The sequence below is a fragment of the Limulus polyphemus genome, unplaced genomic scaffold (assembly GCF_000517525.1).
Source record: "Limulus polyphemus unplaced genomic scaffold, Limulus_polyphemus-2.1.2 Scaffold3390, whole genome shotgun sequence".
Lineage (NCBI taxonomy): Eukaryota > Metazoa > Arthropoda > Merostomata > Xiphosura > Limulidae > Limulus > Limulus polyphemus.
Window position 1 is genome coordinate 19255 of NW_013669000.1, and position 14645 is coordinate 33899.

The window sequence follows — 14645 nt, forward strand, 5'->3', positions numbered from 1 at the left end:
TTTAATATCGTTGCTCTTCTCACATAGCCGAGAAATTTGAACTGAACAATGATTGTGCCCTTATGGGTTTGCAATGGTGAAGCCAACTTTTGGCGGGTCAGCCAAATTATTGCCGCGGGTCATAGGTTACCGACCACTGGCTTAGACAGTGCTTATAACTTCCTCTAGAAAGGCATCTTTTTACAAGTGAAACTTTGAGGGATCAACTAAGGCAAATGAGGAGAAGACTTGTGAATTTTGAAAACAGGTCTTCCTTGGACTTATTATGACATCACAAACAGCTTTGGCATCTTGCTCTAAATTTTCCAGTGAATCACGTCGGGCTTGTTTTCTGAACTGAGTATTGCCTTTGTCATTAGCCAAATCGTCTGGTAAATATTTGTGCAAGTTTGCGCGAATGTTAAGTATCTCTACTTCAAAGTGTTACAATGCATCTGTAACTTTTACTCTATTTGAGCTACATGCTTCAACACATCGTAGAAAAAAGCTAACAAGTGATTAATTGTGTTGACATTAAGCCAATTCTAAAGGCCACTTACCTCACTTATACTGTGATCATCCATTTTTTCATCATTCATAATTCTCTCTAATGCGTCAATCAGCTTCTCATTATTTTCAAGAACAGAGCTAACAATTCTTCCATGAAAAATCCATCTAGTGTCAACTGAATTTGGAATAGTGTGTCCACAAACTTCATGCAAGATGTCACTGCACTTGGGAGAACTTAAAAAATGTTCTAAGTTTGGAAATGATAGCAAAGAAAATTCGTATTTGTTTGATTGAAGAGCAAACTTTCTTTAAAATTAAGTTCAGTTGATGAGCGTAGCAGTGCACGTGAATTGCATAAGGATAATGTTCTTTCATAAGCTCTTGCACTACTCCTTGACCTCTACTCATAGCAGCAGCAGCACCATCGTACGCTTAAGCTTTCCCACAACTTTATACTGCTGCAAATGCTCGGCAGGACAGTGCATAGCCTAGTTACAGTTCTGTCACTAACTTCGACAAATGAGGTGAATCTTTCAATCGATTGGCTGCCTTTTACATCCTGCAAAATAACTACAAACTGGGACCAGCATGAAATGTCAGTAGTTTTATCTGCTTGAACTGATACGTAACTTACATTAGAAATTTCATCTTTAATTTCATTCTGATAGATGTTAAGCATGCAATCGATCAGCTCATTCTGGATGGTCTTTGGTGTGTTTTTTGCATTAAAGGCATTTTTCAAGTTGTCTTCTAGAAGGCTACCTAGCTGAGCCATTTCCTCCAAATATTCTAAAAATATTCCACGATTATTTGATGCTGCCAATTTATCATGCCCTCTTAATACAAGTTCATGTGTCTCACAAAATAATATTGTTTCAATGATACTTTTTAATATGTGCCTATTTTTGTCTACTAATTCATTGTGCTTTTGGACTGACACAGGATAGCCTGAGTCTAATTGAGCCAAACATTTTATAAGAAACTAAATTATCAATATGCTTTAGGCTTTTTTGTGATTGCTGATTCTCTCTGATAAATGTTTGAGATCTGAGCAGCCAGTCTTTGTCCATAAGCTTTTGCCTTCAAAAAGCAAGCAGTAAAAGCAAAACAGTCTTTTTTTTTTCTTTGCTTATGGTAAGCCATGTTTTTTTTATCGAACAGTGAAGAGCAAATGATTTTTTCCTCCTTTATTATTTCGGCTCATAAAGAAATCTCTTGGTTGATGAGGGGGGGGGCTAAATTTTTAACAAACATCTTCTCCTCCATTTTCATTTGGGGAAAAAGGAGTTTTTGATAAATTTTCTACAGTATTCTTTGTGGCAAGGACAAATCTAACTTATGTCTTTTAATTTTCATTTAAAAACTTTATTTATCATATTTTGGGATTATAGTCTGTTCAGCTTAATCAATTGGTATCATAACTCAGGAAAATAATCACATAATCAAAATTAGTGGTTCTGGCTATTACTACTTTTGATTATTCCAAATATCAAAGTCTCATGAGAATAATCAATTAGTTGAATGTAATTAATTATAAAATTCCAATGATCCCTAACCTATACTTTCAAATGATTTTAGTTATCGATAAGACAGAGTCTTCTGTGTACTCTTCTTATAATTTTTATGATGTATTTTCTTGTTTAAATCTCTGAAGAGCAGTAGTAGGCTGCCCAGTTTGTTTGTGTGTATGTGCGTGCATGCGTGTGTGATGTTACACCAAAGTTTCAATCATCAGAAAAGATTTTTTTCATCTCTTTGTTTTAAACATTACATTCTTATTCAGTAACAAAACTTAATCCTTAGACCTTCCAACATTATAGTGATTGTCTCATACCTTTTGGAGTTGAATTCATTTTTACATTTTTGTTGTATACAATGCTATGTCTAAAATGTTCCTTGTCTTACTTAACATAACTTTATTCAAAGAAGTCTAAATAGGTTTAGGAAACAATATCTTAACTTTATGCAAAGAAGTCTACCTAGGCTTAGAAAGCAATATTTTAACATGTGTCAATTCTTACTTTTATCTTTGGTCATCAGAGTGTTTGTGAATGTGTGTAGAAGGAATTCAATACTGTAATCTTATGTTGTCTTGTTTTGAACTTGATTATTTTCTTGTATTTAGCTTCAGTTTGCATCTTCATTTCTACTTTGTGCTTTACAACATTTGAGCAGTCTTATATTTGTTACTTTAGAAATTTCTTGGCACTTTGTTTTGTTTCTCATGGATGGTGGTTCCTCCCAGTATGTGGGATACATCTTTTCCGTACTGACTGTGGAATTACTGTATACTAAAAGTTTGTATCGAGAAAAATAAACTGGTTTAATCAAGAAGGGACTTGTATCGCTGAAGTTCCACGGAAAGAAATTATATCGGAAATTAACAAACAAGCAGATACGCAACACAGTGTTCCTTATGGCAATTTTTTATTCCTTCTTCCATAAGTCCACCTGATTTGAATTATACTGTTATGACAGCAGAAGTTACATGATGCTGGGAGCATGCATGCTGGAGTTTCTCAAAGGATCATGAATTTGCCCACCAGCTCGAGTGTGATCTAGATGCCTTCTTTTTTAGTATATATAAGCCTGACAAAGAAAGCCAGGGGAGATAGATAATTGAGTCAAGCGAACAGTAGGCACCATAAGTAAAGTGTGTGAATCACTGTGATTTATAGCATGTGTTATAAAAGGTTGTTAAGTTTAAAGTGACTGTGGAAATTCTGTGTATTACTAAATTTTGTATCGAGAAAGGATAAGCTAGTTTTAATCAAGAAAGGACTTCGGAAATAATTTCTATGGGAAATTAACAAACAAGCAGATATGTAACAATACATTTTTAGTACTTAAATGAATTTCAAACAAGTACTTCTGAAATGTATTCTTTCTACCCCCCCATAACTGTAAGGAATATAATATATCATAGCTGCAAACCATGAAATCTTAATTATGCCAGGAAAGTAAGGCTTATGTATATTTTTTTGCAATCAGAATCTGATATCATGTGGTTATTGAAAGCATGAAAACAAATCAGTAAGGAAAGGCTTTTAGTAAAAATTTAAAACTGATGCTTCCTTTTCCTACATTTTTTTGTAGCTGGTTAAGTCACTTAGATTAGTTTTGCTCTGTTTGGACAACAAGAAACCATCAGCTGAGAACTGTTTTTTATCAACTTTTTATATAACAATTTAAGTCACCATAAAGTAAAAAAATACAAACAATCTAGGTAGCCCTATAAATTGTTTTGAAACAGAAGAAAAGCTTATATATATTTATAAATAAAATCTGCAGGGAAGATGTGCCTTGATCATTGACTTTATCTTTTCTTCTAGAATCATGTATGTGAACTTTCACCAGGACCTGTGTGTTAAAATATGAATTGATGATTGTTTCGTAGCTATATGTTTTAATCTAATTTGATATTTCCTTAGTTCTAGCACATAAGATAGGTAGATTACTGGTGTCTGTTATTACTTGAGCTCCTTTTCCACAACTGTGATTGACCCTTAAGTATTTTCTCCCTTTGGACTGTCGACCTTTACTTGTTTTGGAGACCCACTCTTGGAACTGAAATGACCTGGTGGATTGTGAATGTCATCCTGGTTTGTATGTTTTCCCTTCACTCCCCCACCCCCTCAACTGGTCTCCATTTATTCTTATTGGTGTTGACCGTAAGTGTGAGTATTCAGGCCTAGGTTGGTGGTGTTTGATTTGATAATCTGAATATAAAGGTTTCTTTCAGCAGCTGTTGGGGGCTCCTTATATTCTAGTTTATGTAAACTGTGGCACTTCATAATGCATTTCTAAGTAATCAGATTCAGTTCTGGAGACTTATTTTCTCATCTGAGTGTAGATATTTTAGCACAGTGTGATGTTTGAGATAAGCTTGTATTTAAATATTATGTTGCTAAAATAAATATTCTTTGTTATGTACTTGCCATCTTAACTTTTAAGTAGTTGAAGCCAATGTAGAAAGGATCCTTCATACATTTTTTATTATATATTACACTAAGTAAATAATGTTGTTGAATATAGTGAATATCATGATTAATTCATCAACTAAATATTATTGCTTTGCCAAGAGTGATCATACACCTTATGTAGCATGAACAGTTTAAATTCATCTTGATCCAAGGTTTGTTACACAAAAAAAAAATTTTTTAAATCTGTTTATTAACCTCCTTATTTCATCAAATTTTGTATTTATAATATTTTTTTGTTTTAATTTAATTTATATTTCCAGTTTGAAAAGCTTACCTTTTAAAATTTAGTCTCAGTTGTGTAATAGATGAAATGAAAAAGATATTTACGAGTTTCTTAAATTATGAAAGAAACTGCAGTTTAAAAAACAACTAGTAATTATTATATGAAAAACTCCCTCTTACTTAGATTACAGTCTCTAAAATACAGTAATTAAAATGTTGAAGAAAATAAATTGAGGAGGAGAGTCAAAGACAATGTATAATAAAACACAGTAATGGCGCATCCTGTTTCAAAATATATATAACTGATTTTGTTTATTAAGATTAAGTTAATTTCTTTTCACTTGTTATAAAATGAATTCTTGTATTGCAGGTTGTATATCTTCAGGAATTACAACCCCATTAGATGTTGCTAAAACTCGAATCATGTTAGCAGAGGTGTGTAAGTTTGTTTAATTGTAGTTTTTTTACAGAATAAAATATAATCAGTTTTAGTTGAAATTGTATATAAAACCATGAAGCAATATACATGTCACTTTCTGAATTTATTGGTTTACTTACTTGTTATATTCAAAACTAGGTGTATCGAAATGAAGTTTATGATCATACCTTTTTATCCCTTTATAAACCTGATAGATTATATGTTTATAAAATCAGTAGATCTCAATTTATATCTATAGTTTTCTTTTTGAATGGTTTTAGCTCTAAAAGTTATGGAAACAACAATTTCTGTTTCAACGACTGTGTTGAATCTTTGAACAAATGTTCCCATTAAAAAAAAAATTAATTTCTCCAGTGTCAACAGTTTTTTGGCTTAAAAAAGATAACATTTGTTTACCTCTCACCAACAGATGTTGCATTAAAGGAATCAAGTGATAATTAGACAGATAAAAAGAGCTCTGACACTTGATGTTCACAATGGCTCATTTGTTACTTACATGCTTTTCTTTCAGCTACTGTAAATGATGTAAAACGGTTATTGGAAGTTTAAAATAGATACATTTTATTGAAATATTCTAAACATTTGGTGAAATTTGAAACTACAGTAAACTGACAGTAAAACTGTTTACCAACTTAAGAAAAACTATGCACAAAAGGCAAAAAAATAATACGAATAGTGTTTTTACACAAGACACATAAAATATTGAATGAAAGTAGAACTATGTATTTAACTACGTATTTTCATTTCAACTCCTATCAAAACCCAGACTTTGACTGTTATTAAGAAATAGTTTTGAACAATATTTGTGCTAATAACCCAGTTTGTAAACATGAGATATGATGTATTGAATTTTTCACCATTTTTTTAAATCATCAATGATTATGGTAAGTAAAAATTGTCCACCATAGTGCAAGAGCTTATTTCATGAAAAATTTACTATGCTGTAATCCTTGACAGATTAATAAAACGTATATTATGCCTACTATGCTGTAATCCTTGACAGTTTAATAAAACGTATATTATGCCTACTATGCTGTAATCCTTGACAGTTTAATAAAATGTATATTATGCCATAACTATGATGTATACTGTATATATTTTGATTTTTAATAACTGAACTCGTCAAGAACACAAGATAATTAATTAACAGTCTTACTATTTTGTCTCACTGTGTATGTAAAATGATTTTCTTTCTTTGTGTCTTTATTGCAAAAAAGTCGCAAGATTTTGTTGCAGGATGAATGTCAACTTCTTCACACCATTTTTCAAATTAAAATCTTAAGATCTTTGATGTTTCATAGTTCTTTTCAGTTGATGTATTAATTAATTTTTAATTATTTTTTCAATGTGTTCTGTGCATAGCTATCTAAATTCCCTATAAACAAGTATAGGCTGCTAAAAAATGTTATTTATAGTATCATTAACATTAGAACCTTACTTAGATTGAGCGTGTTAGGATTTCTACATACAGTTAGACTACAACATTAGAACACAGTAGGTTTCAGAAAATATCTTGGGGTTAAATAACAAAAATACTAGTTCATTAGTTAAGTGATTTGCTGGTTAATAAAGTGTTTTCAATAGCAGAGATTTTATTGATATTTTGATTGTTAATTTTTCTTCCAGAAAGGGAGCTCTACCTCTAAAGGCCATATTTTACCAGTATTAAGGGACGTATGGAGAGAAAAAGGCCTCAGAGGGTAAGTCGGGTATTATTAGAAGAGCAAGATATATGAGGAGTTGTGATTACTTTAGTAAATTTGGCCAGTATTAAGATTTTAGGCTCATCAAGATAACATAGATGTTTAAAGTTTATTAAATTTCACAGAAGAACTAAATAAAATGGAGAAGTACCAGCTTCTTCCGTGATAGGAGTCTGCACTCTAAATTTCATAGGCACATGTAATGTAGTATTTAGGAAGTAAACCATGGACTAGGTGTTATAAATACAAAATAAAACTGATTTCTACAGCATTCATCCATTTATTAATACTTTAATAGCCTCTTGGAATACAGAATTCTTGAAACTTCTTTTCTTGTTTTAATTTTTTAATACAGATTTTATTGAGGGGTGGCTTGCTGTAGTCTCTCCTACTGCCGCCACACATCATGAAAAATTCTTTTTTTTTTTGTATATCTGAACAATGTTGAATATCTTTCTTAATGCCATCTGTTAAAACTAACATTATTAAAGTTGTTTTTTAATTTGATAACATAATAATTTTGTATTTTTCAATTTTGTTAGTCAAACATAACCAAGATTTTTTTTCTTTTGCCTGTAGATTGTTTTCCAAGGTACCTTACTTTTGCTCACATAAATAGCTATTCTTAGTCAGTGTTACCCTCTATTTGCAAAAAATGTTTTTGCATGTCACAAGCCTTTCACTCCCACACACACCTCAGTTCACATGGTTTAACTGATTTTTGCATGCTAATTATTATGCAACAAACCTCCAACTATAGTAGTGCCACACACCCATGTGACTCCCTCTATTGTTATTCTGCCTAAATATCACTTCTCATTTGACTGTGCTCGTGTTCAAACATTTAGTTTGTGCTCTCTTTAAGTTTTTTTTTTTTTTTCATTTCTCTCAACAGTATTAATATTTGCAACTAATTCCACTTTGGAATTATTTTCTATTTTTACTCAGTTACGGAACTTAATACTTCATTACACAATTTTTCTACTTTTTATTTCTTTCTGCCGACACGGTTGTGTTTGGTTATTCATTTTAAATTATGAATTTCTAATTCTAAGTTACCACTTTGGAGGTTATATCTTCTATCAGCACATTTACACAGGCTTCAGGTGGCAGTCCTTGACAAGGGAATTATTGGCTTTACTTCATCAGGAGATTAATTGTCCAATGGGCTGACCTTCATTGGGCCTTGACTTGAGTTTGGAGGCCCACTGACTTTGGAAAGATGAGATGTTATGGTTTTTGAATATTTTTACTGTTAATATCATTATCTGTACTTATGTGAGCTCAATAACATAACTTTAGTTAGATTGGTCAATACTTATAGTGAAGTTCAGGTTTGAAATTAGAGCTTATTTGTAATCTTTGTCCTTTAACATTAGATTAGGCTTAACATGGGTCTTTGTTATTTTAGGATTAATTGCAATTGATCTTACTGGTATATCATAAATTAGGCTAATTATATTGCATTTTCTTCAAAACATCACATTTAATACATATGTTCTTGTCAATACGCACTTACTTAACTTTATAACATCTATTTCATTTTCGTTATTATTTATCTTTTATACTTCTCATATTACTTTTGTTTGTGTGGACCCCTGAAGCCAAGGTCTGCACAAACTTCTTCTCCTGATATTGTACGTACTTATTGTTAGGTTAGGGTGTTTTAAATTAAAGTGTAGTAATATACTATGTCCAGCACAGTTCGATTACGCTTAATGAGTGTCTGTTATTTTTAGTTTAGCTGTAGTTCATTTATGGGTAAATTGATAATTAGGTTAAGTATCTTGTTTTTTTCAACACTAAGCATCTAATAAACATGTTTATTTCACTACACACTCAAATTTACATTATATTGACAATTTCATTTTCATAATTCTTTATAATTTATACTTCTTACAATTAATTTAGTTTGTGTGGACCCCTGGGGGCCTTGGTCTGCCCTACCTTCTCCCAATATTGTTCACCTTCCTCCTACAATTGCCAAATCCATTTAGGACAACCCAGATTTTGTCAGTTTTCCTCCTCCTGATTATGGGTTGCCTTTTCAGGCTTCTACTGCAGAATCTGTTAGGCCTACACCTCAACCTTTTTTTGACACATTTCACAGTATAATTTTCATCTCCTTCTCCAGACATTGTTTCATGCTGAGAATTTTTTCTCCCTTTAAGGAGAGAGTTCTTGCATATCTCACCCTCCACAGGCTTTGGTTTGTTTTGCTTTAGCTCACCATTAGGCAGATTTTCGTCCCCACTTCAATCACTTTTGGCTCTTCCCAATTTTAATATATATATATAGTCTTTCATCACAATCACATTGACAATTTCTGCAGGACTGAGAATGCCCTATCTTAGGTTTTTCACCACGTAATTTGGTACCAGTTTTGTGCCTTGTCCTTCGTACATATTTCAGTTCCGAATATATTTTGTCAGATGGTCTGCTTTCTACCTGACTTCCTCACTTTGGGGTTTTTTTACTAACACCACTACTTGGACATCTGGCCTTGGTTAGCTCCTACCAAATGAGGTGGTCATAACATACTCATTTGCTTCTTACACAAGCAACTTGGGTGGTTAGATTTTCCAGTTGGATAAGTTTTTTCTGTTACCTACCTAACAATAGTCTATTTGGGGAGTGTCTTTTTACACATCCACTTACGTTGATACTGTCCATTCTCCTCCTCAAATGCATTCCTTAGAGCTTTCTGTTATCCACACCATTACTGTTAACTATCTTACTGCTAGTGAGTTTAAAATGCATTGGGGGATGTAGCTTCTATGGAAGCACTTTTCCCTTTAGGTCTGGCACATTTGTGATCTTTTCAGGAGACGCTGCACAACCTATGGTAGGGTTCCTTTGGATTCTCCTCATAACTTTCCTCCTTCCCTCTTTAACTATATGTGTTGGTGGTTGAACATATCCCCCACATTGTCAGGTTTACCAATTCCTTCACTTCATCCAGATTTGTTTTTCTTTCTTGATGTTCATCTCCAAAATTGGGGGAGGGGAGGGGGGTCAACCAGCAGGAAACTTTGGGACAATGGTCTATGGACAAAAGGTCTTACCTTGTTAATGCCCTGGCACTTCCAGCAGTCCAGTGTGCTTTACTTCACTTTCTTCCTCATCTGGATTTGACTAATCATATTTCATTCTGACTATTTGATGGTGGTGGCTTATTTCACTCACCAAGGAGGCACTCGTTCTTGTTCCCTTTGTAGTAGACAGTGTATCTCCCCTTTTTGAACCCACATATTTGACATACATCTCTCGGCGTGTCCTGTTCCAGGTGCTTTTCTCCTCGTTACAGATTGCCTTTCTAGTTCCGACACATTCTTTCTCAAAGAGTGGCCTTTCAATCCTCAAATTTCCAGTGGCTTTGTCTTCTGTGGAGTGCTCCTTCCCAGGAAACATTTGACTCCTTTCTCAATTCCAAGTTACCTCTTTTTGTTTTTGGTCTCCAGTTTATCATCCACTCACTCTCCCTGTCAATATGTTCAGACAGGATTAGATCCAGTTTATAACATTAGTTTTCTCATTCTGTCAGACTTATTCCTAAGGTGATTTTGATCATCCACGTCACTCTGGGTCAGGTCTTTCTAATTGATCCTTCCTGGCCATCACCGATCTGGCTTTCTTGGCTGTTTTGGCTCAATATGATCTTTTTGTTCTGGATAGATTTTACTAACCTACACTTTGGTGGCTTATTTGAAATATTCTTTTCATCAGTTCGTTTCTTGCAATCTTCCACCTTTATTCTCAGTTGGTTCTGGATGACTTTCCCTGTTCCATGCATGGTTTGGTTCCTTCATTGCTTTCAAGGCTTCTTTCCATTGACTCTATTTCTTGCAGTTTCATTCCCTTACACCATTCCTCTGTTTGTCATTTTTTTTCCTCTTCCTCGTTTACCCATTAGTTTCAGCTTGTGATTCAATTGGCCTTGCTCTGTGGCGAGTGTTGCCTGTTCAGGTGTACTTCAGTCACTTTAGAATTGTAATAAAACATCACTGTAATGCCATGTTAACATTATTTTTGTAATTTCCATGGCCACAAAACACACACTGTTCTTTACAATAAAATAAACTAGAGATTGGGTGTTCCACAAGATCACTTATAGGTTATTCCCCACAATATATTTGCTTCATAAGTACTAACCCATAGATTTCATGGGTATAGCAGAAGGGTGGATTGCTTCCCATCCCTGCCATTCTTTAGATTGAATAAATCATGTTTGGTCTGTTTTTCAAAATAGGGTTTCATGGTCGCTCATTGCACTGTCTCTGGTGTGAACGTTCTTCTGGACTCTCCACCACATGCTTGTCCCCCCCCTCCAATTTCTTCTTGTAGAGTAAGAGAATCCTTACCACTTTCCAGTTCCAAGCTGCTGGGGTGATAGACCATGGAGGTATCCTTCTGAATGAGAGATATACAATATAAACCGTACAGACTCCATTCAGTTGAGAGTAGGGTGGTGGTGTTCTGCTGGTGTAGTTGACAAGATGCCCTCCAAATGGACATTCCATCTCTGCATGGGTTTGTCCATGGGGATTTTGCAGCTTTTTGAGTGCACTGTCATAATGATTGTGATCCATCATCCTACCCCTGCATGGAAGTCAGTTTCTGGCAGTTGAATTTTGGATTTAGAGCTGAACGAATTATCATATGTCCCCACACATGTTATGCAAATGGGATACCTCATCCTACACCCATATGGCTGTTGGTTGCTGGTGGTCAAGTTTTAGATGGAGTTGACTTGCCCTGTACATTCTGTTGTGTCGTAGCCACTCTACATCTGGGCACATCCCTTATTTTACCCACATTCTGTTCATTAGGGAGATTGCAATTATAATATATTTTGGTTAGGATCACTGTCCAACTATTTTCTTTCCCATTGGGATGTGCACCTCATAATTTTCAGCCTGGATTGGTCACACCTTTTCCACATTTGGGCAGAGAGTATATGTGGTACAGAAGTGGTGCGGCCTCCCACGTATAATCCTCTTATTAGAGGGTGTCCTTCAGATGCATCTACTTTCTCCCTTGCACCAGTCCCTCCACCTATTCAGTGTAGGATTCTAGCTACGTATGTGAATGGAACCTTGTCAGAAGTTATAATTTTCATACATACACTGAAGATCTATTTCTGACAGGTACTTACTTCTGCTCACACTTCCAACCCTTCATCCCCACTGTCAGCCATTGCATATGTTTCTAAAGTGATAGTTAAGTAGAATAGCTTAGTGGGAGTCACATATTGATGGAGGTTTGTCGCATGATAATTTGCATGTGAGAATCAGTTAAACCATGTGAATTGAGGGGTACATGGGAGTGAAATGTGAAAAAATTTTGCAAATAGAGGGCAGCACTGAATGAGAGTAGCTATGTACGTGAGTGGAAGTAAGTACTTGTCGGAAATACATTTTCAGTGTAGCAAAATTATAACTTATACATGTTATTCACTACCGAGAAACTATAATTTGCATAAAAGTTTTGTCTTGCATTAAAATCACAAATGTAACAGCCATAGAATTTGAAGTAAGAACTTATTATAAAAATGTGAAATGCTTTTATAGTTCCATTTCTTTTGAGTTCCTTTTACATCTTGCATCAGTCTATGTAATAAAAAAAGTAAATCTCCTCAGAAACTTTTAGGAGTAATTGCTGTACATACATACATGTATACATTCATTTTTAATATCAAAATGCTACAGAAAAGTTTTAGTATTTAATAAATGACCCTATAACACCCAATGTTTTTTTCTCCTTAATTGGATACTTGACATTTCAAGAATGTTCTACTAAAACTTTAACAGAGTGGAACACTCCTGAAGAAGCCCTAAAGGGAAATGTTGAGTGTCCAATTAAACAAAACTGGGTGTTATAGTCATGTATTACTAGTATTAAAGTCTTTTATACTACAGAAATTAACTAATAAGTATAAGCTTGTTTACAACTTGACAAAGTATTTTGTTTACAGACTATTTGCTGGAGCTGTTCCTCGGATCATGTGGATATCGGTGGGAGGAGCCATCTTCTTTGGAGTTTATGAGGAAACAAAGTCCATTTGGGCTTATTATTATCAAAGAATCCTAGGCTAAATGCCTCAGTACTAACTAAGTGTTTCAAATGTAGATATTTCATTGCTAGTTTTATTCAATGTTCTTCAAATATTGAACTTGTGTTAAAAACATTGTTTTATGTTTGTGTGACACTCATGAAATAAAGAGAAAAAATTAACAGGAGTTTGTAGGTCAATGATTGAAAAACGTTTGTATTGTTTTTATAGGAAATTTTTTTAATTGTTTGTAATCGTTCAGCATTCAATAAATCGTATGCAAGCACAAAAATGTTTGTGATTTTCACACAAGAAAAACAGTTTAGTTCGACAAAGGATGAAAGTTTAAGTTTGAAGTCCCAAGATAGTTCCTTATATTAGCTACAATGGATTGCAGTGTTCTTGGCACTTTTGATGACAAATCGTAACTTTCCTGGACAGCAATAAGTTTGCGGACTTACAATGCTAAACTCCAGGATTCAATTTCCTATGTGGCTTTGGTCAAAAACTTTCCTGGTCTGTTTTTCACCCTGCTTGATTTACTAACATAGTTCAACACTACAGATCTCCACTTTTTTCAATGCTTTAACTTTAAGCCTTGCATGCTTTTATAATTTTGAAAGATAAAGACTATTAATGCAAACCTGCCATAAGAGGCCAATTTTAGGCACCATTTGCATTTCCTGAATTGTGTCAAGAGGTTCAGTACTTTTAATCTGTGTATTCACATTTCTTCAGGATGAGCAAGGTGGTTGAATATTCAAATTGTTACTTAGGTTTTGGATAACTTTTTATAACTGTGATTGATAATCTGACGATAAACTGTTAAAAAATACATTTGGGTTAATATGAGGATTAATTCAAAAATGTTGTAAGAACATGAGTAAATTGTACAGAAATTGCCATGTTTTGGTGGTAACGTTGAACAATAAAGAAATTTGGTAGACCAATTTCTCATATAATACTTAGCATAAGTTTAGAGTTTAGTCTCTTTCTTCCTAAATTGCAGTGAAACTCAAAATATTTTTTAGTGCTGAGGAATACTTCTTCCTGAAGCAAGAATACTTTTGACAGGGTCATTCCATTTCGATCTTGATTTGTACTGTAAGAATGGTTTTCAACATGTTCATGACCTCTACGACACTGTACACTTAGTAAAAACAACAATAAATGTTCATCTGTTTCTTATGGCTTTTATTGTTTGAGGTCTGATCAATCATATTTAAATCTGTCAGCCAATGAAAGTGGTTAAAGTGAAAAAAACAAAATATCTTTATTATTCCTTTTGCTTGGCAGTTTCTTGTACTCCTTTGATTGGATTGTAATGTTTTTTCGATGATCTCTCTTTCTAATTGCTTTCTACAAACATCACACCTTGTGCTTACAACTGAAACTAGGGTAAACATCACTTTCAAACATTCTCCCACTGTATAATGGTTAGCTTAGCATTGAAAGCAGAAGTTAAAACTGTTTTTCAAATGAAGATTTCTCTGCAAAGTATACCTTATTATCATTATAAGGCTATTTTATTGATTTTGTATTGACTAAAACCACCAATTATTTCTATACTTCTGATTTTAGAGTTAATACATACCTCTTGTGGAAACAGCTGTATAACATGGTAAATGAAGAAAATAAAGCTGACAATATGTTATAAAAAATGTTCACCAGTACTGTAAGTTAGTAAAACAACAAATTTTTAATCAGCTCTTTGAGGGTGATCCAATTATTTGAAAAAATAAATTACATACAAAAAT

At 33.7% G+C, this 14645-nt stretch overlaps 1 protein-coding gene across 2 annotated transcripts in view; it reads left to right on the forward strand.

The window, feature by feature from the left end:
* Window positions 1–13910, forward strand: part of LOC106469276 (S-adenosylmethionine mitochondrial carrier protein-like) — a 32898-nt gene extending 18988 nt beyond the window's left edge. The window contains exons 7-9 of one of the 2 annotated variants that reach the window (XM_022397749.1): window positions 5065–5129; window positions 6760–6833; window positions 12811–13910. In XM_022397749.1, the coding sequence (XP_022253457.1) occupies window positions 5065–5129; window positions 6760–6833; window positions 12811–12931 (260 nt within the window). In that variant the 3' untranslated portion in view covers window positions 12932–13910. The remainder of the gene's footprint in view (window positions 1–5064; window positions 5130–6759; window positions 6834–12810) is intronic. The other variant, XM_013929762.2, reaches the window with a different exon arrangement.
* The last annotated feature ends 735 nt before the right edge of the window (window positions 13911–14645 follow it).